General features: G+C 44.7%; 1 protein-coding gene across 3 annotated transcripts in view; it reads left to right on the top strand.

Annotated features, from left to right (window-relative positions):
• The window catches only part of LOC139051660 (chromosome-associated kinesin KIF4A-like), an 82,859-nt gene that overhangs the window by 46,126 nt on the left and 11,698 nt on the right, over nt 1–25,035 (top strand). For 2 of the 3 annotated variants that reach the window (XM_070528613.1, XM_070528612.1), the window contains 6 exons: nt 2,170–2,463; nt 3,746–3,883; nt 6,879–6,990; nt 15,443–15,522; nt 18,748–18,825; nt 21,559–21,618. In XM_070528613.1, the coding sequence (XP_070384714.1) occupies nt 2,170–2,463; nt 3,746–3,883; nt 6,879–6,990; nt 15,443–15,522; nt 18,748–18,825; nt 21,559–21,618 (762 nt within the window). Of the gene's footprint in view, nt 1–2,169; nt 2,464–3,745; nt 3,884–6,878; nt 6,991–15,442; nt 15,523–16,149; nt 16,457–18,747; nt 18,826–21,558; nt 21,619–25,035 lie in introns of those variants that run through there. The other variant, XM_070528614.1, reaches the window with a different exon arrangement.

Genomic DNA, 25,035 nt, shown 5'->3' with positions numbered 1-25,035 from the left:
TTCTGCTCCCAGCATTACGTCCCATGGCACAGGGAGAGTCCGTTTTCGTTAAACTATAGGCTGCGGCGAGCTCGCAGCGTGGTCGGCGTGGTCTGTGAGAAGTGACGAGCCTTTTCGCACTCGCAACAGAGCAGAAAAAAGTGCGAGTCGACGCAAAACTCGGCCTAGAAACGTGCTTCGCCACAGCCAGGGCTCAATACGACCCAAGCTGGTACGACCCAGATGTCGTTTCCCGCACCGCCACCAGGCGCCGCTACTATACCTCAAACTCCAGCGCAAGACGCCCATAGCGCACAAGGTGTTGCGTGAGGGGAGAGGGCGCCGCCGCCGCCCGGTCCGTATCTCCCTCCTCCACTGGGCTTAGCTGCTGCGCGTGCCTGCCGGCCTCATATACGACATGCTTAGCAACAACTCATATAAGACATGCTTAGCTGTCCTCATATGTTTTTCTTTAGTAGCCAAGGACGCATCATTGTTCACCATTCGCAGTCTTCAATCTGTCGTCATCATTGCATTGTCACTTCAAATTAGTTGTAATATCACGCTGTCAGATGCTGCCGCCTTCACGCTGTGTAGTAGATATGCAGTCATTGCCATGCATGCACTCATCATCCCAAACTCGTTATGCCTCAATCGTGATGACTCTAGAATTGTCATCCCATCGTCGATCATGCCATCGTTTTGCCAACTCGGCCTAGAAATGTGCTTCACCACAGCCAGGGCTCAATACAACCCAAGCTGGTACGACCCAGATGTCGTTTCCCGCACCGCCACCAGGCGCCGCTACTATACCTCAAACTCCAGCGCAAGACGCCCATAAGCTGGTACTTCATTCTATGACGCAAACGTAGATGCTCGTCGCAATGGATCCTGACACCGACAGATTGGCTCGCGATGGTGGGCTCAACTTCAGCGATTTGAGCACTGACGAGTGCGACCTGCTGCTGAGGGCTCGCGCTGCCGGCGTCGTTGCGTACTACGACGGCGGCCTCGACACCGGCTCTCCAGAGCGGGAAAGCAACGAGGGCCTCCCACGACATCACATGGACGTGGCATTCTCGCCGCTTGTTCCAAATGAAAGTTTCGCGAGCCAGCAGAGCCCTCACAGCACAACGCGATAACCAAACTACTGAAACTCCAAAGCGTGCGCGGCGCAGAGTCGAGCGCGCAGAGTCGAGCGAAAACAAAACCTTTCGAACACCCATATTACTGAAGGGTAACGTCAAAATGTTATTTTTTCTTAGAATCGAATAGACGTAGACAAGTAGCATTGTTTTCCGTCTTATAATCGAATGAAATGATATTTTTAATACGAGTAGTCGAGTATTAGTAACACAAATTATGAGGAGTGCTTTCGTCATCGGGCTAGTACCGGAATGTCGCTGGGGGGTCTCAAATCGTGTCATGCATTTACCTCAATTTCTCGGTTACTAAAGCTCTGTTTGCGATTATATTGACGCCTTAGACGTTCTAGAACATTGCTCTACCACTTTAACTTGAGTTTCTGGTAACCTTTAGTGTCCCTTTAACGCCGTGAAAGAAAGAAAGAATACGAAGGTCAGTAAACAGAACGCTACTTGGGTAATGAACAGAGGAAAATGTTATTATTCTTAGGGCGCGTTTTTGCAACTGCACTATAGGTGTTAAGTAGGGGTTGATTATTACAAGAGAAAATAAAGGGTAAACTAAACTTGAGTCCCCTGGTAGCTTTGCCTAAACAGCATGTCGAAACAGGTAAAAAAAAAGAACAAAGCAAGTGGACAGGTAATGCCCTGTCCTCATTTCTTTTTCTTCTTTCATTCTTTTCAGTGTTGCATTGCACTGCCCAGGCAAATCTATGAATCCACACCTGTTTGCCCCACATTTCAATTACTCTGCTAAACTTCAGTAATTTTAATTGTGCGCTGGAGTTCTGCACCATTGCAGCAGAGTGATGTCGGAGATTTGAATGTACTTTCTCATAATTCGGCTGTTGCAGCCAAGAAATTCTCTAAAATACGATGTAGTCCTTCTCTACCAATAAAAAAAAATTAACTAGGCTCGAGCAGACACTTGTCGGCATTTGTTACAGCGAACTGAGGCAGGAATTTCAATGTGGCACTTTTGATGAATACCTGGTGTTCACTTGCGAAGTGCATAGCAGTGGTCTCTTGTGTTCCTCCTCTTCAGAACATGAAGCAGGTGCGGGTGCAGCTCATGAAGCGTATGAAGGAGGAGTCTGAACGCCACCGGAGGCAGCAGACTGAGCGCAACCGCGAGGTTCGAGCCCTGCGCGTGCGCGAGCAGCAGCAGTCGGTACAGATGGCACGCGTGGCATGCCAAAATGAGCTGCGCATCAATGTGCTGCAACGGCGTGTGGAGGAGGCCCTGGCGGGCAAAAACCGCCTCGAGGCCGCTCAGCGTCGCCGCCTGGAGAATCGTGCCAATGGCCAGGGCTTTGACAGCATGGCAGCACGTGTCAAGGCAAGGACTATTTACCTCTCGTTTTCTCTCTTCTTTAACCTTTGCCTGCATATTCTAAAGCATTTTCTTTCGTGTAGAGGAGACTGCTAACAAGCTTTTTGCATTGAACTTGACAAAACAGAACACGTTCACTATGGAAAAAAGCCGACCCCAGGTGTTAGGGGTTGCCTTGTCAGTGGACTTTACTTTGCTCCAACATATAGGGTGAAAAGTGCATCGTGATGCAATTTTGCTTTAATACAGCTACAACTATACTTTGTAGACAGCCATCAATGTCTTTTCGTAATGATATACGATTGCTAGCCCCTATATTCGGTATGCAATAATCCCAGAGGGAAATCAAATGCCGCAGCTTAGCATTGGAACATCAATTACTAGAATAGTGCTTACCACACTAAGCTATACCACACTTGCGCTTAAAGCTGGTAATTTTCCTTTGGTGTGTGCCGATATATAGTTTACTGAGTGTGATTCTTCAGCATGAGACCTATATAGCAAATAGCAGTGAGTGAGGTTCTCACTTACATTTTTGCGAGAATTGCTGTTCGAATTGGAATAAAGTGTTCTTTTATATTGGCACAGAGCATACAGTTATTGCAAGAAGATAACGCACTAGACAAAGTTGAAGCACATGCATGTACTGCTCCTGCCTGAATCTTGCATTCCCTTACTGTACTTTAGCATGTGACATTGTGCCAACTATTTTCAAAGCTTTGATGAGGACAGGATCATTGCATCACTGCACGCTAATGAGCACAAGAAGATTTGATGACCGCCGCGACATTTAGGTGAATCTGTAAGCAGTACCAGAGTGATGACAAGAAAAACAAGTTGCATTGGCAAAACGACTATGGGTGAAAACATTGAGCAAGCACATGCATATACTGGCAAGGCAACACACAACTGCAAATTTTTACTGCATCAAGAGACCTTCCAAGACCGAAAACTGAGGTACGTTCTAACAACTGCATGAAGTAACACTGCTTAGTGGACACAAGAATAGGAAGACTCTTGGTGCCTCATTGTCGTTAACAACACCATCTTGCAAGTAGTAGTTCTCCTGCACCGTGATGTCATGAAAACGAGCGAATTGGCTGGCGCATCTATACAAGTTGGACAGTAGTGGAGTTGCTCTGTAATTGCTCTCTCTCTCTCTCTACAGAGAGAGAGAGAGAGAAAATTCCTAGGTTTTCACCAGCAATAGCCACTTTTTTGTTCTGTTCAGCTTAGCTTCTGGCTGTTCCTGTTCAGCTCCTAAGCTCTCTTCTCTCTTTCGCTGCAGAGCTGGCTGCGAAGCGAGCTTCTCGTTGTGTCCGAGAAGAAGAAGCTAGAGCAACACCTGACTTCGCTCATCGAGGAACGCAAGGCCATTGCCATCGAAACCCACATGGTCGAGGAGCAGCTGAAGGACCCCGACATGGTAAGGCGTTGTCGATATACTTCACCAGCCGGCATGCAAGCCACTCGGGCAGCAGCGGAAGCTCTATGTAAAGTGCACAATCTGCTGTTTAAAGAGAAACATAAGTTGAGCTGTACAATAAAATAAATGGAGTTTGAACTAAGGAGAGCCTCTTTAAATATAGCAGCTGGTCGAGCTGATCGAAAACAGTCACTGGGCTGACGTTGAATACACCTTATCTTTCCTTCATTAGCACGCGACTTGTGCCAAAAGAAGTCTAGGTTCCACATAAAGTCCAAGTGCGATAAGACTGTGCCTTGCACTCTGTTCTGTGGTTGCAAAATATTTATTTTTCAGTATATTTAGGTACAATGCCTGTACTTACTAGTGCAAAAATAGACAACTATCAATGACAAATGATCAATTTTAAACACAAGATCACCAATTGTCATTTAAAAAACAAAGCACTGCATGAATAGCCTCTCAACAATATTAGAGCCTGGTTGCAAACAATCTCTCCAAGGAAGAATAACTGCTGCTTGACTAGCTTTACAAAAGCGCTGAAAAAAATTGTTACCAAGAAAAAAAGACAAGTTGTGCAAAAAGAAAAGTTATTGAAGGACTTGTGGGCAATAGACACATAAAACACCACTAAACAGCACAAAAGACATCACTGGCTGTAACGAACAAGATGAAACTGCTACATAGCTAGACTGACAACACTAAATGGCAGACTGCAAGCAAAGGCTGTAGATTGTGATGTAGAATTCTGCTGCAAAACCAAATACAAAACTTGCAATACCCTTTTTGGTTCAGCATTGCTTTGAAAAGTTTTGTCGTTACACTTATGATTAGTGACACAATTGGCTTACATATATTCGACTCTAGTTAAGTTGATCTTTTGGTTAATTCGATCCTGACCGAAAGTCTCAGCCGGCGCCCTTGCATTTCTATGGGCCCAAACTTTTGTTATTTTGTTCCAAAAATTGGCCTTCACCGGAACTTTACCACTCAGCATGCATGTGCCTGACCCCTGTATTGACCCAAATATCGACCGCTTTAGTGGCAGCCTCGTTTCGGCTGAGTTTAGGAGACAGTAAACCCATTGAACACATGTTATCTCCCGTCGAAAACGGCCATTTTTGACTTGCCCTGGCGAGATCGTCAAGCAATAACAGTAGTTCACAATATCTTATAATCGTATTTACCAGATTCTAATGCGTGCCTTCTTCTGAAAATAAAATTGAGCCGAAGACTGCTTGCGCGGTGCAATTGGATACGAAACCAAAACCGCCTTCACAGAGTGTATATGCTTTATCGCATAACAATGACGTATTGCCGCAAAGCTGATAAGAAACCGGTCGCCATTGTGCAACACATATTTTTATTGCTAGAAAACCCGGTGCTCATTATATTTATTCCGTGTTTAGGAGCTTTAATGTCATTTGTGTTCTCTACTTTGGACACACAGAAAACTGGTGCTCATTTGATTCAGGGGTGTGTTAACATTGGGCAAATAAATCAGTGCTGTGTTTTGGAGTTTTTTCTGCATCTTGAGTAATTTGAACCACCGGATAATTCGATAAGTTTTGTCAGTCCCATGTAAGTCAAATTAACAGAAGTCTACTGTATTTTGCTTAGCAGATGGAGGACAGAAACGAGGCTTAAACAGTCTGCTGTTCCGAACGTTCTGGTCAGTTTACAGTACTCAAAAATACCAAGTAGTTGATTTTAGAATCCGAATCAGATGCTACGCATTAACTATTCGTATTTGAAAGTGCAAACATTTGCCCATTCCTAAACGCACGGTCACTTTTTGTCAGAATAATGAAACGCTTATAAGAGGTTAACGAGGCTCCAACTTTAACATGTGAATGAACAAATTCTGGGTGTGCGGAACCAACATCGGTGGAACTCGCACAACAATGCAGCTTTACAATTAAGCTTGCTGGGCTTGACTTGTCCTGTACTTTGGGCGCCGTCAATGCTGCATAAACTAGACTTCACTAGTTTTGGTTTCGAGGAGGCCTGCAAGATGGCCGATTACCACGCTTTGGCAATGTTTATAGTTTCTCGTACAGGAATGAATTATCGAATGGAGTGCTGTAAGGCGTCTGAAATTTCTAGTGCCCTTATACGCTGTCTATGGGACCAGTGACGCAATAGCAAGGAAACGAAGGTATAGAAGCTTTGCACAGATATAGAGTGGAATCTCAATAAACGGAAATTGCTTAAACGTAACTGCCACTTAAATGGAACGTCACCCTGGAACTACTGATCAACAGAATGTATTTCTCTGGTCCCTTGACGTTCCGTAAGGAGAGTTGGCTTTAGTCTAATCCTTCTATGAGCCAACATAGATATAAAACTTGCTTTACAAAATTAAGAACATGTTTAACTGTGTTAATGGCACACCAGAGACCTCATCATGTATGCAGCACATGTCACAGAATTGAAATGTGGTCACCGTGTTGGCTCAGGGGCAGCGGCATTCCGCTGCTGAACACGAAGTTGTAGACCCAATTCCATGCTGCTACAGCCGCATTCTGATAATGCGAAAATGCAATAACACTGATATGCCTAAAATAAGCTGCACACAAGGTCAAAATTATTTTGAGGCCATTCCCACTATGGCATCGCTCGAAGTTCCAGTGCCGCTTTGGGACAGTGAACTCCATGAATCAATCAATCAACAGAAATGAAATAGCATACAGAGCATAGTTTATTGTATGGGCATGATCCTCTTTGACAAGGAAGTCTGACGACTTCACTGGTCATTGATGTTTATTTCTGAAAAATCTTATTTATGCTAAACGTTTTTTTCTAAAGGAAGCTATTCCACAAAGTCCACTACAGGGCGGAGGTGCATCTTAGGGATCATCAGCTACCCAGATCTTGTCAACAAATCCTATGCCTACAAATTTCATAATCTCGCTGCTCTAGTTAATCATCTGATTTCTTGACTGCTTATTTAACACATCATGCTTGCCAATCAGATACTTTTGTTGCACTTCAGGCTGAAGACAAGGCCGAGTGCAATGCACGTCTCCAAGAGCTCAAGCGCTCGCTGCAAGAGCACAGTGACAAGATTGCTGAAATCCAGCGAAAAATCCTGGATGTGGAGCCTGGTGAGTCGGGCACAGTCCCATAGCTTTTGATGCCAAATCTAAAGTATACTTGAACACTGAAAATAGTATGTGATGGTATGTTATGGTATGCTTATTCAAAGGTACATAACATCTTGATGCATAACCATGCAAACCTTTTAAAAGATTGTGCCTCACACTGCTTTGATCTTGCTGATATCTTACAGGAATTGTTTTATCCTATTCAGGTGCCAATATTTTCTGTCCATTCAAAATTTAGTTTCAGTGCACTTCTTGCATCTTCATAATCATGAAAGGCAAAGAACTGCAGAAAGAGTTCAGTATTTTCTTCCGTAAGTTTTGTGATGTTTACAAGGTATGGATGCCATGCGAGAACTCTCTAGAGGAATATAAGATATGAGAACATCAACTATGTCATGTCTAGTACTTGGAAAGAACTACTAATCCAGACTCTTGAAAAATAAGCCTGATGGTTTAACATTGTGAAAAACAAAAATATAAACCCGCTACATGACGGCATGCTGACATCATAAGCAAACACTTAGCCATCTGCCATCCAACTCATTTTATTTAGACGCTTTACACATATTTTTCAAACTTGCAGCACGTCAAACCAGAAGTATGTTTAAGATATACGTGACATATATTAAATACCATTATTCATCACTTTTGATGGCACTACATTGGCTTGTACAATGTGTACACAACACCTCAATTTAACGGAAGTCGACGGAAGGGGTCGACGAAAGGGGCTATGATCCTAATTGTTGAGTAGACTTGCATTAATTCAACTTTGGTTAGCTAGATTTTTGGTTAATTGAATCCCTGCTTAATTCATCCACCTGTGCCAATATGTCTTTGTGGCCACAACATTATTTTGATCCTGAAATTGGCCCCTTACTTAATAAGCATACATATGCCTGGTCACCGCAATAGTAACCTTATTTTCATCGTCTTAAAGGTCAAACTAACCTTTAAAGGTCAATTTTTTTCATCAAATGTGTCACACCAGGGTTGATTTCTTCTTTTGAAAGTTTAAAAGCTTCAGATTAACCTGTGTCGAAAAACATTTAATTGACCATAAAGTGACAGAAAGATTCTTTGCGTATATATATGAACTTCAATATAACGAAATTCTCAGTATAACAAAGTATTTACTTTTCATAACCTCTTGTCCATAGAATACTATGTATTGTCCATAGAACACCACCAAGTGTGGCTGAGCGCATACACAGCCGTGCACCGTGCTTTGGAGGAGATTTGCCGCGTGTGCAGAGTGGTCGTGCCGTGACGGCATAGCATCATGTAAGCTGCCTTCCCGTGCGTGTTGTATTGGAGCTTGCGTAATCTCGAGTTTCGGTGACCCATTGGAGCAAGGGGCAAACGAAGCAATTGCTCCTCGCGGACAGCTCTTTTCAGGATAGCATCGTCCCAGTGCGGGTGATGCTATCAGCCGCGGGGACGAGTGCGCACTAAAGCGTGGCGAGAGACTTGCGCCAACTTACCCCCCCCCCCACTGCGCCCTACCTGCCCCCTCGCGCACGCTTGATCGCACTGCCACGAGCAAGCTCCCTTCCCGCACTTTCCCTTTGGTCGCGCGGGAAGGTGGCACTCGTCAAGCCACCATCTTCCTTCTCTTACCGTCGCGCACTATCACTCGCACCTAAAGTACACATTGTGCGGAGCGTGATAACACCTTATCGCACTTGGACTTTATACGGAACATGATACGGCTCCACTTCGGTGGTCGGGTGCCGCATGATTTGAGGTGTGTTTGCAAGCAACCGCATTTAATTCAATCATTTGGCCATCTATGTCCGCGGAAATTTCCATTTATTGTCTCGGCATTTCTTTGTGGCGGCAGTGAAATTTTGTTATATTGAGGTTCTAAATACATGGTGTTCTATGGACGAGAGCTTATGCAGTTAAATACTTCATTATACCGAGAATTTTGTTATATTGACGTGTAACTGTATAACGAAATTTCGATATAACGAAGCAAACTGCCAATTTTTCTGACTTCGTTATACAGCCGAACACAGATATATCGAACCCACATATATCGAATTATTGTCTGTATCGAACTCGTAAATTATCCCCTTGAAAATTCTGTGTTGAAGTATAGAAATTCGTACGTTTATATCGAACGATATTTTTACCCGCCATTGGATATATAGAACACCGCGCGATCTCGGCACTCGCTGCACCCGCGAGCTCCGCACCTCCCCCGAAAGGCTCGGAAAATGTGAGAGCGAGAGGGAGGCTCGGACTGTACTCCCGCTGCGCACGCTCTCCGACTTGCGGAACTGCTTTTTTTTCTCTCTCGCAATGTCTCATCCTTCCCCCGCATAACCATAGTGATCGGCTCGGAAAAGGTAGCCAGGAACGAAGGCGCCGACGGCCTCCTCCTTTTGCCTTTTTTTTTCCTGTTGCTTTTTCACGAGTTTTGCTCAGCCAACCACAGCTCGTGCCTTTCGTACGTCGCTGTCGCCCTCGGAGGTGGCCATCGCGAGCGCTTTGTTGGCGGAGGCTGCGCACGTGAATTCTTGTGTTTTGTGCGCATTCTTGTGTTTTGTGTTCATTATTGTTTTGCGTGCGTCTCACGACACGTGTGACTGGATCGTGGTGGGCTGACCCGGAAGCAATGGCCGCAGCAAGCACAAGCATCGTAAAGAAGCGGAAGAACCTGGACTTTGCGACAAAACTGAAATCCATTCAGCGTGTTGAGGCGGGCGAGAAAAGTGCGACGGTGGCAGACGACTTCGGGATTCCTCGGAGCACTCTAAGCACCTTGTTAAAAAACAAGGCGGACATAAAGTCGAAATCGGCGGAGCAACGAACGTCGGGAGCTTGTCGTGTGCGCGCCCTTGCCCACGAGAAAGTTGAAAAGGCTTTCTATGCGTGGTTTTTAGAGGTGCGGGCTAAGAACATTTCGGTGCATGGCCCAATGCTAATGGCTAAAGCTAAATGGTTTGCCGCTGCACTCGGTGATGACAACCTCTCCGACAACACAGGGTGGCTGCAGAGGTTTAAGAACCACCACAAGATAGTTGGCAAAACCATTTCTGGGGAAAGCGGAGCTGTCATCAGCCAGGATATCCAGCAGTGGATTTCGAAGGAATGGCCGGAAATTTGCGCAAAGTTTTCACCCGCGGAAATCTTCAACGCCGACGAGACCGGGTTGTTTTGGCAGATGCTGCCCAGCAAGACGCTCGACGTCCGGGGCAGCACGTGTCATGGGGGCAAGATGAGCAAAGTCCGCGTGAGCGTTCTGCTCGCTGCAAACATGGATGGCTCTCAAAAGCTCCAGCCCTTTGTGATCGGCAAAGCAAGGGCACCGCGCTGCTTCAAAAACTGTAAGCAGCTCCCCGTTTGCTACGCCTTCAATAAGAAGGCGTGGATGACGCGTCAGCTGTTTACAGAATGGCTGCAAGCGTGGGACGCCGAACTGGGCAAGTCGGGGCGTCACGCTTGCCTTCTCGTCGATAATTGCTCGGCCCATCACACCACCTGCGAGCTCGAAAACATCGCGCTCAAGTTTCTGTCGGCGAACACGACAGCGAAGTTGCAGCCGCTCGACCAGGGCATCATTAAGTCGTTCAAAGTCGGCTACAGGAGGCGACTCATTGATAGGCTTTTGGTGAACCTCCGCATGGAGGTTCACCAAAAGGTTGACCTGCTGGAGGCCATTCAAATGATGACGGGCGCCTGGAGAGACGTGAAGCAGGATACCGTGGCCAACTGCTTCCGGAAGGCAGGCCTTGTGACGGCCAAACTTCCCGAAACCTGCGAAGACGGCGACGGCAACGAGTGCATGGACGACGCGTTTTGCGCGTTGTCGTCCCTTTTTCCGGAGGCTGCCGTTCCAGCCGAAGTGTCTGCTGACAATTTTGTGAACGGTGACACCAATGTTCAGGCTGTTGCGAGCCTCGCCGACGAGAACATTGTAGCTGCAGTTGCAGGGACCCAGGCCGACAGCTCGAGTGGAGACGAAGATTGTCCGGACGAGGGGGTGGCTACACGCTCGTACTCCGCCGCTGAAGTGGCGGCCGCGTTCAGCTTGATTCGCCGTTGTTGCGGTGACATGGAAGGAACCGGGCTTTCGCACCTGAACAGCCTTGATAAGATCGAGGTTGGCCTCTTTAATTTCATTTGCAAGGCGAAGAAGCAGATCAGCATAAGCGATTTTTTTTCAGGCAAATAAAGCATTACGTTGCGTCGTGTGTGCGGAAATAGTTGTCATTTTTTAATGTGCCGATCGGTAGGTCATCGTCCGCCACAGGTCGCCTCTGGGCCTGTATTTTTTATATCGAATTTTTAATATATCGAATTAATTCGTGATCCCCTTCGAGTTCGATATATCTGTGTTCGACTGTATCAACGTTTAACTGTACGTGCATTTATTCATGAATTCTGATGGACTTGCATATAGAGACCTCGTCTCGTTTGCAGTTCCTAGTCTGAAGAGCTGTAACCAACGATTCTGATTCACATTTGACACTTGGGCAGTAGTCTGCACTGGAGGATTTGCCACTCAGCTCACTTGCAGCTGGGCAACTGGAGCACACGTCCATAGCGTTATCACTGTATATGCGAGAGCACGTAAGAAAACTTGATGGTTGTGCACCTGTCATAAAAAGGAAACGAGTGAGAAAATTGCAGTAATCCTTCGTCCCATTGCCAACGTGTGGGCAATCAGTTTGCACCAGTCTCGGGAAAGGAAACGCAGGCATGGCAACATCGTTCACATATGGCGGCATCGTTCGTATGTAGTACCAGCGCCCATCTGTGAACAAATGTAATCACGCCCCTGTGAGCAAGAGATGAGTAAGCATCTAGCAGTGACCTGTTGAAAGATTTGAAACCACATAAACATCAGTTTCTGGGAGCGCTACAACAAAAACAGCCCGCGAGAGGAAACCAAAACTAACCGCCACGTGCACACTCAGGTGCGGATGCACAAACAGTTGGGTCACTATACCGGTATGCACAAGCTATGGAATGAAAACCAAGACTATGGCTCAAGAAAAAAGAAATCTTGTATCTACACAGAGGGTCAGCGCTTGCTGGCCAACAGAGTTGAAACACTGCTGCGTTTTTGAAGCAAACAGATGGCATAGTAAATATATGGCATCGACCATTTGAAACTTGTTCGCGGTGCCACATATTTGCGTCTTTGACCCTCAAAGGGTTAATGAACTCTACTGTATAACACTTGGAACTGGTTAGTACTTGCTTGGTTGCTCAAGAAACAAGTGTGAATTTGCCTTTGTCTGCTCCCCTCATAGTGTACACATTGCACCTTTCAGCAAGTAATGTGAAGCAATATTGAAGACTTTTGTTTGCTCTACTTCGGATAACTGAAGCAACCGGGTGACATAGCTACCATGTTTTGGACACCACTTTATGGCAACAGGCTTGACAAGGGCAACATAACGTTTTACTTAGTGGAAAATCAAGTGGGGATCAGTGCCGAGTGTTGTATTGAACGGTCAGCCTTGACAACTGATTTGATATTGCTCAGATTTCGCAAACACAAAACGCTTTTAAGATAAAAATACAGGTCAGCATACATTTAGCCTGTCTCGTGCCCTGCATCTTCCCAACCCAGCTGCATTTGAACATTTACATCATTACAAGTTATTCTGTGAAATTTCCTCACGTTGCTCACATGAATCACTCTGTTCAAAAGACTTGTCTAGCATACCACCGTTTTACATGCACAGTGTTGAAAAGAGATCTGCGAATTCAGGTTACACGACACAAGTCTTCAACTTCTTGTACGGCCTTACAGGGAGGAGGAGGAGGAGGAATAAACTTTATTTGTGCACAGCAGATTTGAGACCTAGGCCTCTACCTAAATGACGGCCTCGAGCCCTTGGGCCCTGGCGGCATCTTCGGCCTGCTGGATTGCCTTGCGTTGGTCTTCCGGTGCACAGCTGAGCAACGCGGTCTCCCACTGCTCTCCGGTTTTAATTATTTTATTCTGTATGGGTGTACGAGGACAAGCCCAAACCATGTGTTGTAGGTCCGCCCTTTCTTCACAGAATCTACATCTATCCGTGTAAAGGTCCGGGTAGTAGCGGTGGTAGGCCACCGGGTTCGGATATGTATCTGTTTGTAAGAAGCGCCATGCCGTCGCTTGCCGTCTATTTAACGAGGAGTGTGCCGGGGGGAAATGGGCCCTTCCCAATTTATAGTGTTTGGTGATCTCGTTAAAGCTGGTCATCCGGTCTCTCTCCGTTCCCAGTATTTGTTGCGTGTCACCTGCTCGGCCTGTCAGTTCTCGAGCCAGGTTGTGCGCTATTTTGTTCCCGGGAAGGGAGGAGTGTGCGGGTGCCCATATAATGTGAATGTCGCGATCTTCACGAAAGTTGTTTAAAATTCTGAGTGCTTCCGGCGAGATTCTTCCTTTGGATAGTTCTTGACGGCTGTCTTGCAGTCGCTTACTACGATGTTAGCTTCCATGGAGGCTATTGCCAGTGCTAAGGCAGCTTCCTCCGCCACCTCTGCCTTCCATGTTTTCACCGTCCCACTAACTCTGCAGTCACCCTCTAGACTCGTAGCAATTCTATCGACATACTCTGTCCATTTGAGTACTCCGCCGCGTCCACATAGACCACGTCCCTGGCATTACGGATTCTTTTGTGGAGAGCTCTCGCTCGTGCGTTTCTTCGATCTTGGTGAAACTCCGGGTGCATGTTTCTGAGGAGTGGGGGTATTGATAGATGTTCCCTTATTTTCCTCGGGATGTCTCTCCGCACTCCGTGCTGTGCTTCGTAGGTTATTCCGATGTCATCTAAGATGTGTCTCCCCGTCTAAAACTCTGTGTAAGCCTTTCATACTGCGCTACTCTCTGGGCCTCAATAAGTTCGTCTAATGTGTTGTGCACATTAGGTCGCCAAGAATGCACATTAGGACGCCGAGCGCCAAGAATTTCTCGTTTGACGTATTTGCCGGAAGTCCCAAGGCTTGCTTATACGCCCTTCTAATAATGCAGCCTATCTTGGCTTTCTCCGCAGCGTAGAGCTTGAGGTAAGAAACCACATATACAATACGACTGATTACGAATGTTTCTATTAATCGGATGAGATTGTGCTCTTTCATGCCATAGTGCCTGTTGGATATCCGCTTTATTAGTCTGATTGTTTGTTGAACACTATTGTCAAGTAGTCTAATGGTTTCTCCGTTATGGCCGTTTTCGGATATGCGGAGTCCCAGTATTCTCAGGCTCTCCACTATCGGTATTGTGGGACATCAAAGATTTTTAAATCAAAGTTCGTGATAGACGAGTCTAGCAAGATCTCCGAGGCATCACTTTGGCTGGGAAACAGCTTTCATAAGCAAGAAAGCGATTCAGACATAGAACAACAAGATTGGCATCGAAATACATAACAGAAAAATATCCCGATGGTCTTTAGCCATTGTTGAGTGACCTCGCAGAGCTTCACAAGAGCACATATGTGTTGCAGTGATGAATGATGCCAGCCACTTTGGTGGTTCGGTGGCTGTGGCATTCCCCTGCCGAGCTGAGGTCACAGATTTATTTCCCGGCCACTGCAGCCATGTTTCGATGCAGGCAATGTAACACTAGAGTGAAAATATTGTGTGTGTGTGTGTGTGTGTGTGTGTGTGTGTGTGTGTGTGTGTGTGTGTGTGTGTGTGTGTGTGCGCGCGCGCGCGCGTGCGTGCACGCACGTGTGTGTGTGTGTACATACATACATATGTACGAGCAGCACTTTTTTTTTTCACAACCTTCATGAGGTGCAGCGCTTCACGAGGGCTATGCCATGACAGTCTAATTTTTCTTTCCCCATGTAGTATTCCTGATTTCTTAGTGCAAAAAGAGTGAACACCTTAGTCAAGCGTATATACAGTAATTTGAGCTGTATTAGTAAGTTGCCCATTCACAATACCAAGAATTCATTGTTGTCATGGGAAGGAGCTCAGTAAATTAAGAAAGGTAGAAACAATACAAGTGGCAATGCCACCTTGAAATTCCAGTGCCAGCTCACCGTGACTCCGTGTGTTTTGACACCATCTGCTAGGCATAGGCAATTTTTTACCAGTTGAAATAACCACACCAAACTTGGCAGCCAAAGATTTAATTTGGCATCAAGTTTCAAAACTTTTTACTGTGCCACAGTGGCCCAAGTACGAAAATGCGCATTGAAATCTGTGACATCACACCGACATACCGGCACTGGGGCTTTGGTGCAAAATTCAAATGAACAGAAGTTTGACCTACATTTTCTCTTCAATAATTGACCTTTTACTGCAAAATTAACAAAGAGTCTTAAAGGAATATTTTGTCAGTCTAAACTAAGTAGATGTCCTTTTAACAAACCTTGAGATGGTCATCAATTAATCCAGAGCCCTGGACTATAGCATCTCTCATTACCCTGGAGTTTCTTAGACCGTCAACCTCCACGAATCCACCAGTAAGTTAAAAGTTTTTCTTTTTCCTTCACAGAGCGACATATAAAGAACCTTGCCTCAAATGTGACGGACATCGTCGAGTGCAGGGTCATTGCAACGAGCCTCTTCGAGATGGTGAGGCTGCCCTTGGTCACCTTGAATAATTATGCAGCTGATTGTAATTTAGTCTTCAGGGTTGTTCTTGATAATTACTGTCCTGCTTGCAAACTTTCACCAGCAGATAACTTTTGTTTGTTATATATTGTGCTGTTGTAGTGGAGTAAAAAAATATCAGTTCCCGCACTCTCATCACTTTGTTTCGCTTGTCTTTTTCAACTCTCCTCAGCATTGTGAAATGCTCACTAAAAAATGTTGGTTCTGATGTGTATGTGCCCTATCAAAGAGATGCACAAACTCAGATAGACGAGTGCATTGGAAAGTTCATAGCGCTATGTTTGGACTGCAATGCTTCTCTTCATGTTACATTTTCACAGGCAGAGAAGAAAAACATATTTCTTGCAGAATAGTTTGTTTGCTTTCGATCAGGGGTGCATGTGCATGTGTGTGCAAACCTGTCCATGTTTCTTAAGCACCTGAAAATAGGACATTCTGCTCGACATCATGTTTCTCATGCGAGCTGTCATGTCCCGTTCTTTCTGTGTCCTGCACACTATTTTCTTCTAGTTCTGAGAAAACCGCAGAGGTTCCGAAGCCTCAATAAAATGAGTGTGTGCAGATCTGCGACTCTTAACTTCCCTGCAGCTTGTGTCCGAGAACATGACTGCTTACATGGTGACCTCAAAGTTGAGCGAGAAGAAGCGGGCACTGGTCGAGCGCCAAAAGCAGATCGAGCGACTGGAGGCAAAGTTGCAGCAGATCGAGAGAGACTTCGACATGAGGCTAACTGACCTCAAGAAGCAACACGAAGAAGAGATTGGCTTCTCCTGACATTTACTGTTCTTTCTTCATCTCTGCAGCCTATGGATGTGTAATTTTTGGATATGTATGAATGGCAAGAAAAAAAAAACAACACTGGAAGTACAATGAACCCTGGTTATATGTCCCCCTATTCTGTAACGTCCCAGATTTTACAATGGATTAACGCAGTCCCTGCGAACTCCCTGTAGAGACGATGCATTAAAAAAAAACCTCGATTATGCGATGTGAGAGTGTGCTCGTCCCGTCTCGTATGACAACCCGCACGAAACTGTGAACTCGACGGCAGACACGTGAGAAGTGCCTCCAGCTTCCGGCAGCTCCCTCACGCCACCATCCGGAAGGAGAGGGCATCCCTTTGCATGCGGAGCGCTCCGACTGATCTTTGGGCTTCCTCCTAGACTCCCTCTCCCTTCCCCCTCCTCACGTCACTCAACTGGTGCCCACCTTCATCCCTTTTGTTGCTGTCTCCTTGCTCTTTCTCTCAGCAGTGCCTGCACCACTCACTGGATGCATTCAGGTATACGGCCCACAGTGTCTATGATGCTGTGCCATGCTTGCTATCTTCATACAATGCTAAGAGCGCTGTTGGCTGCATACTTCGGTGCATCCATTGACAAGTCTTGTGGAAGTGAAACAATCTCCAAAGGGATCACCAGAGAATACTGCCCTAGCATGTAGGGAAAGCACGAAAATGTGTGCGAAGATTGAACCGATTAGCCACCGAAAGACACGCAGATCGTATCGGATATCAATCAGTGCCTATGTATGCAGATGCATGTCTCAGTACGCATGCGCCAAAACCAATAGCCAGTGTGCCAGGTGCCCATGGGCCTCGGCACTTCGCGATACTTTTAGCAGCATTAGCTTACACTATTCAGCAAACCGTATTCTGTTATGTACTAAGGCCAACTAAAGTAGTACTATGTAGTACTTTAGTACTAAGTATGTACTAAAGCCAGGTACTACTTTGGTCTGCTTTGATATGCTGCCTGCAAAAAAAGAGGGAGAGAGAGAAAATGGCAAAATATTACTAGTGGTGCTACAGTGTTCTGGTGCTAAAGTCAGTTAAACTTATTAGTTTTCAAACCTGTCTTCGCACTTACTGAAGCTGTTGTTTGTTTTGAACATAAGCGTCTGCATATGCCTACTTTGTACGCATAGGTACATGCGTGTAATGTTGTAATGTAGGAAGGCAATGTTTACTTTTTTGTTAATCATTCGATGCCTCTCTGAAGCATATTTGCAGTTAAGTGGCCCATTGCCACCAATGGAGTGGCTCACTACCTCTGTCAAGGTGCTCAGTTCGGTAGCTTTTGTGTGGCTGCTCCCTCCATGTTATCTGGGGAAAGTAAACTTGAAGTAAATGTGATGGCACTAATAAGGCCTGCAGTCAGTTTTGCTTGGGTCTTTTGCCAGGATCCCTGCGTGCCAGGATCCAAGCAAAAGCTACAGAAATATTCAGCAGAGAGCATTGAACTGCTGACCTTGTTTGCATGAAGGCAGCTGAAGCACAGTACCAGCCGCATTCGCTCAGCGGCTGTGGCGTTCTGCTGCCGAGCACAAGGTTGCAGGCTTCAGTCCCAGCCACAGCGGCTGCACTTCGATGGGGGTGAAATGCGAAAATGCTCATTTAGTTAGATTTAAATGCACAATATAAAGAATTCCACATGGTCCACACAAGGAAGCAACAATTAATCCGAAGCCCTCCACTGAGGCATCCCTAGTAAACCACTGCAATTCCAAGACATTAAATTTTACAATTGGGGACCTTTAGAGGAATATTCATAGAATGATGATGGTGATAACTGAATTTTTATTTGGAAGCATAGAAGCAACCATGAAAAGCAAAGAAACAACTCTGTTAGTGAAGTTGATTGCACTTTCGACTGTCGCAGACCAACTCACCTGCTCACAGCTTGCTTAGGGGTCCCCACAATGCATGCAGAGAGTGCCAGGCATAATGCGGAAGTGAAATGGTCTCAGAAAGTCATCAACCGAGAAAGCCGCCCTAGTGAGTATGGAAAACGCGAAAGCATGTGACAAGATCGAACCAATTAGCCACCAGAAGGCGAGCAAGTATGCCTATCTTTTTAGAGGGAACAAGCATGTTATCTGGAGGAATTTTCATTCATTGCGCATTGGTTAATTAAATTTTTCGCTTCATTTGACCTTTACTGAAGATCCTTGTAACAAGCAATGACATTCATACATAAGCTGAAGCTTCCATTGTTTTGTTCCTAAAAGAGAGCAGGTGTTGGATGAGTTGACCTCTGCTAATGTTCACACATACATTTGTGCAACTCATGATATAGTTTTACCACATAAAGACTAGCAGGCATTTGAATGCAGCATTTCTGCATGAGATAAACAAGTACAGTTGCAAGGAAAAGAGAAAGGTATGTTCTGGTGCATCTGACGCAGGTCCTGGAACTATCTAGGTTGCAGGATGTCCACGATGAGCTGAAGAGAAAGACTGAAGAAGTGGAGACCTTGAAAAAGGTAGGATGCCACTTTCATTTACCATCACTATGTATGCTGAGTGCCAGCTGTCCGAGTCCTGTGTAGCACAGGGCGCCGTATGCAAGTTTAAAGAAATTGTGCAGAAACCTTCGAAGCTGATTGATTTGTGCAAGGCTTCTCGTAGTTTGACTGTCTGTGCAATCTGTCACTGCCGTTGAGCATCTAGTCTTTTGCGTTAAGCAGCTTCATGTGGTGTGTCACTTTCCACTAACCAATGGGCTACTACTTCATTTGCAGCCATTTCTCTAGTGTTCCGCCATGCATGCCAACACAGAGAACTGGTGTAACCTGTGTCGCTGAGTTTTGTAACCCTTCCACGAACGAGCACAGGTGTGCATTCACTGCAACGGAAATGACGTTGTTACTGCTGCAACCAAACGTGTATCGTGCCCCATGCATACTCTCCTCCTCTCCATCTCTCAGCATCTTGTCCATTGTCTTCCTCTCCACGCTTTCCTCTCCACGCTTTCCTCTTCCTCTTCACAGTCCAAACACTGAAGCATGAAAACTCGTTCCACTCTGGAAAGAAAGGTTTGACCTATTGAATTGGCACATAAATCGGGATAGGAATATGAGTGCATGACACGGATCACATACAATGGCAGTTAGCCTATTGGCACATGTGAAAGAATGTTGGATTGATTTCATTGCTCTTCTTCTGTCCATACTCTTTGGGGATGTAAGCAAAATTTTTGTTCTCATTGCTCTTTCTCCATGCACTTCCTTTATATGCAACTATTACTTTCAAATATATCCCCTTCAGGTGCCAATTCTGTCCCATAGGAATTTAGCTTTACCACGTTTCTTTCATCTTCATAACCATCAAAGGTCTACAGCTGCTAAGTGAATTAAGAATTTTTAATGCTTAGAGTTCCGTCAAGTTTACAGAATCTGGATTCGATGCAAAAACTCTACAGGAATGCTGAGTATCACATACATTAACCATTTCATGTCGAACATACATGAAAAATACCTGTACAGCCACTTGAAAGATATTCCTGATGTACACCATAGAGAAATATGATGAAACAAGTGAACCCACTATGTGATCACACACTGACACCAAGAGATAGCATCCAGCAGATTACTTTCCAACTCGTTTTGCTGATGTATTTGCAGCACAGGTGCAATCAGAATTGGTTCGAAATGCATGGACACCTCTGAAATACATTATCAAAGTGTTGATGCACTATGTGGACATGCACAATTAAGTACGCCGCACCTGAAGGGGATATATACCATTCCTGAGCAAGTCGCAGTACATTTGTACCAATAGCTGCAGCCTTACTAACCCCGATATATTTGTCCTCCCACTTTGACTGTTTATTCAAAGGGCACCTTTTTTTTCTTTCCAGAAAAGTTCTATAAAATATGACACACTCATTAGATTCGAGTGCGAAGCCAAAACTACAATAGGTGCTACCACGTCCCATCCCCCGATTTCGGATCCCGTCTACTATGGTGTGCAACACAGTCAAAGAAATAATGGATCTCAAATGGCATGTATGGCACTGTAGATAACAGGCTCAGGGCAGTCAAATAGTGATAAAGGCTTGGACTGTGATCACTAGTGATGTTCGGCCCACTGTGGCTTGGATGCAATACATTCTATTTTTCCAAGTGGGAGATGGCTTGGAAATGCAGAATGCTATTTCTGTCTCTTATTGTGAAAATCTGATGACGGAACGATCGAGGGTATTGCGTTATGAATTTTCTGAAGTATGAAAATTCGGGTGTGCATTTATCGAGGGCAACTGCCTATTTCGTTTCAGGCCGTAAGGAATTTGGTGTGCGTTACAGTTGGACATATAAAAATGCATGAACACTAAATACAGTAACTGCGTTTACTTTCCTTCCATACGAGAAAGGTGCTAGTATCTCCATTGGGATATGCTAGAAGTCCTGTTGGATGAGTTATAGAACCAATTCTATAACAGAAACCTAAATTGTGGCTGCCATTACACAAATGTTTAATGAGTATACATTATAAATTGTCCTTTTGTTTGTCTCTGTTGCTGTTTTAGCATCAGCTGTAAAGCAGAGAATCTGTTTAAAGTCCTTATGAAGCAGTCTGTGGTTTAAAAAAAAGAAAACTGAACTGATACAGTAATATAACTTTTAGTGTTTGTACGAAAATTTAGTATTTCTTGGCTTTGGTTGTAGCATTGTTCAAATTTGAAGCTTGGCGAGTCTGCAGTAGCTCCAGTTCTTTGCCCATGTGCATTTTCGCTCATTGTACTATACAGTAACTCTATTGGTAGCATCTTATTCTTGTACCTTTTGAGAAATTGGAACGGTTTTATATGGTTTTATGTGGCATTTGTGTAGCAGCTAATGTAGCTCTAAATCATAGTAGCATGCTTGGCTGGCACATAATAGGCCCACAATCAATGGAATCCTGAGATAGTTATGATTTTCCTTTTTTCCCTTCTGTATTTAAATCTGCTATTTACATTTGTTGCATTCAATGTCGCATGCCAATTTGAGCCTGAGAAAAGTTTAGAAAAGCTATTGCGTTGGTGTAAAGCTCACATACTTCAAGGTCTTGTGGGGGCAAGCGAAATTGAAGCTCAGCCTCTTTCATAAGGGGTCACAGAGCATAATGATCGTGAATCACTTGGGTGAGGCTGAGAGTGGTGTAGCAGTGAGAAGAGTGAGGTAATTCACCCACTGCCGATGTGGTACAGTGAAGGCATTGTTCATTGCTTGCAGGCACTCGCAAACTTCAAAAACATCAGTTCTGCCAAAAAGATCAAGCGGAAGCCTCGAGCCGTAAGGGTTGTTTGTGATCCTGTTGGTGTTCTATTTGGTACACCCCCCTCCCTCCCGTGCATTGCTTTTCTGCTCATTGCTGGTAAACGGTGCAAAAAGACAGGGAAACGCATAATGCGGCATCCCTTTTTTGCAATGCACCTTGTTGCACTGTTCAATAGTGCTTTATTACTAACCCAAGAAGATAACATATTATAACAGTTTCATCTAATAGAAAAATGTCATAGTTTATCTGCAGGTTTTGTAGTGTTCCTTGAAAGTGAAACTGTTTTACCCGGCGTAGTGACTTAGCAGCTATGATGTTGCACTGCTAAACATTAAGTCGTGGGATCAAATTCCTCCCATGGCAGCCACATTACGATAGAGGTGAAATGCAAAAACACCCATGGTGCCATGCATTGGGTGGCCAATAAAGCTCTTTAGGTGGCCAACATTAACGCAAAGTGTCTTACTACACTGTTCCTCATAATAAGATTGTGGTTTTGGCAAATGAAACCTCAGAATTTAAAAAAAAGGAAATAAGACGTTTAAGTCTTCCAAAGCCCTTAAAGGGACACTAAAGGTAAATACTAAGTCGACATGGACTGTTTAAATACTATTCAAGACTCCTGGCAACGCTTGTTTCATGTCAAGAAAAGACTTAGTTTATGAGAAAATTTCATCTGAAGGGTCCGAACACCTCTATCGCAATTCAAGTATCCAGCCACCCGACCGGGGAATGGTGACGTTGCATGTGCCATTGCCGTCCTTTGCTGCCTTCAGTGAGTAAAATGGTGCCCGACAGACGGCGGTACGGATTTTTGCATGGAACGCAAACGCGCAGCCATGGAGAAACCGAGCCAAGACAGAGCGGTGGATTCACTGCCACTGCAACTGCCTTTCATCAAGTGGCGTGGGCAGTTCGGGCTTCCCGATACATCACACGGAAGGGGAGTTCTCTGCTACTTGCAGTTTGTGCGAGTTTCGCGAAACAGCGAAACCAGCGCAGCACTACGAGATAACGAAACTACTGAAACACGAAAGCACGGGCGGCGCAGAGTCGAGCAAAAGGATGGATAAGTGGGCTAGTTGGTGCGTGCTTTTAGCATTTTGTAGTTCCTGTGTGTTTTTAGCGCTCAAAGCTTTTATTATAATGCAGAGTCGAGCGAAAACGAAACCTTTCGACCGCCTGTGTTGTTGTCAAGGGTAATGTCAATCAGTTCTTTAAGAAATAATGAAATGAACTGGGCAAGTAGCATTTTCTTTCGTCTTATAAAGCTATGCAATGGTGTTTTTATAACGAGTAGCTGAGAACTAGTGACAGAGCTTAAATGAGCAGTACCTTCGTCATCCGGGGAGTCTCTAATTGTGTGCTGCATATACTGCAGTTTCTCGATTACTAAGGCTCTCTGTTTGTGACAATATTAACGCCTTAGAGATTATTTGCCTTTGGTGTCCCTTTAAGTTTTACGAAGTGCTAAGAAATTCTTGAATTTTGCTTTCAGCAAAGTTTAGTGAATTTATTTGTGTATTTGACCATGAGATTTTCGCAAGCTGTAATTTCAAGCAATTGAACCTGATTAGCATCTTTGTGGTGGTGGTAGGCAGAGGTTTATGTGCAAAAGGCCAAATGAGCATTTGTCAGCAATAAAAAAAAAGTTTGCTTGTTGTTTACACAATGTCTTCCGTGAAGATTTCATGCATTATGTGGTGCTTTATTTCTTATAAATGTACTGTTGGGGTGCTTAAAGGCCATGAAAACATACTAATTTTGTACGCAAGAGCTATTGCAAACCCTGTATCAAATATTCGTTAGCATATATATATATATATATATATATATATATATATATATATATATATATATATATATATATCGTACACACTGATATCGACAACATTCTAGAGTTGCTTTGTTATATCCAATAATTTGGCATTTTTGCATGGTAAAGCAGGGTTCAACTGTGCTATTTCTGTATTGCTCCCCTGGCTTATTCTGTGGCTAGTGTATCACTGTGTCGTTTTGTTTCTCTGCTCGGTACTTGCATTACAACCAATGATAAAACGAAAGTAATATACAGTTAACTGTCGATATAACGAACTTGAATATAATGAAATTCTAGATATAATGAAGTATTTAACATTCTATTATTTCCTGTCCATGAACACTATGTATATTGAAACTCAGCATAACAAAGTGTGTTTATACCCAATTCAGGCACGTACCCGCCCCCCCGACATTAAGACGCATACCCCCTCTCCCCGCCCACACGCCACCACTTCTCATACACATTCCTATAGCGCCGCCAAATCAATGTTGAAACTTGACAGCTATTCGGCGGTCAACACTTTGTTGCCTTTTTCACTCCTTTTGGATGGCGGTAGTTATCGGCATCCTTTGGGTTGTGAAGGCCAGTTCCCTCATCGATTCGGTGCCCACGCGATTAACTCGAGATGCATTTAGTTGTCACCATCTTTTCTACGGTCTTGTGCTTCGCTGTTGCTTCGTTCGTGCAGCCTTCTTCGTTTAGACTGATCCAGGTACCAAGAAAGGGATTCGGTTCGTGGTCAGCTGGTCTGTATGCACATGGAACGAGTTGCTGCCAGAGAAAACGCCAATTGCGTTTAATGTTTCCTTTTGCTTCATTATTTCCTCGAGTAACGGCTCGCCGCGACGCTGACAGGTTCTCGGAACCATATAACTGCGATACGAGTTAGATAAGGCGAAAAATAAAATAATGCGAAACAGCGTCCATCATGAAACCCTGCAATAACCCTTAAATCCATAAGCAACATGGATGTCATCCGTTACCTCGTCTGGTTTTTGCCTAATTGTAGAGCACTTTTTGCGCAAAATTGCCAACTGGAAACTAGATTTGTAAGGCGTTGAGAAATTAAGCGACCTAGTGAGGAATCCATTGTCGGCAACCGAGGCAACAGCCAAAGAGGAAGAAAAAGCAAAAGTTAACAAATTGAACCATTGTTTATGAAAATATTTATAGATCAACATCTTTTTATTTAAAGAGGATGTAGAAAAAACGCCGCCAGAAGTGGATAACAATTCCATGTGCTTCGAATGACGCTTCTACAGTTACCAGTCGAGCGGCCTGACGTAGCCACTTCTATGCTGTGCTTATATAAGTGTCTTGCCTAGCTTCTGCAGTGGGGATAGCACGAATCGCAGCGTCCTGCGCCCTACGAGGTTGTGCTGGACTGGCAGCCAAGCATTGCTACGTAACTTCCCAAATAACAATACAAGTCGTTTGCAGCACTTAACTTGGTAGAGCATAAACGAGGGATCCAAAAGAACTGTGATGGTTCCTCAAATATATATTTCTCTATAGTTCTTCCAGAGCTCATTCAAAATGCGCTACTGTAGTCGGATACAAATTATGTCTGCAGTGAAACCCCGCCCACGCCCTCATAACCGCCAGCCAC

This window comes from Dermacentor albipictus, unplaced genomic scaffold (genome assembly GCF_038994185.2).
Source record: "Dermacentor albipictus isolate Rhodes 1998 colony unplaced genomic scaffold, USDA_Dalb.pri_finalv2 scaffold_13, whole genome shotgun sequence".
Taxonomy (NCBI): Eukaryota; Metazoa; Arthropoda; class Arachnida; order Ixodida; family Ixodidae; genus Dermacentor; species Dermacentor albipictus.
The sequence above is the reverse complement of the archived record's forward strand: the minus strand, read 5'-3'. Positions and strand labels throughout refer to the sequence as shown.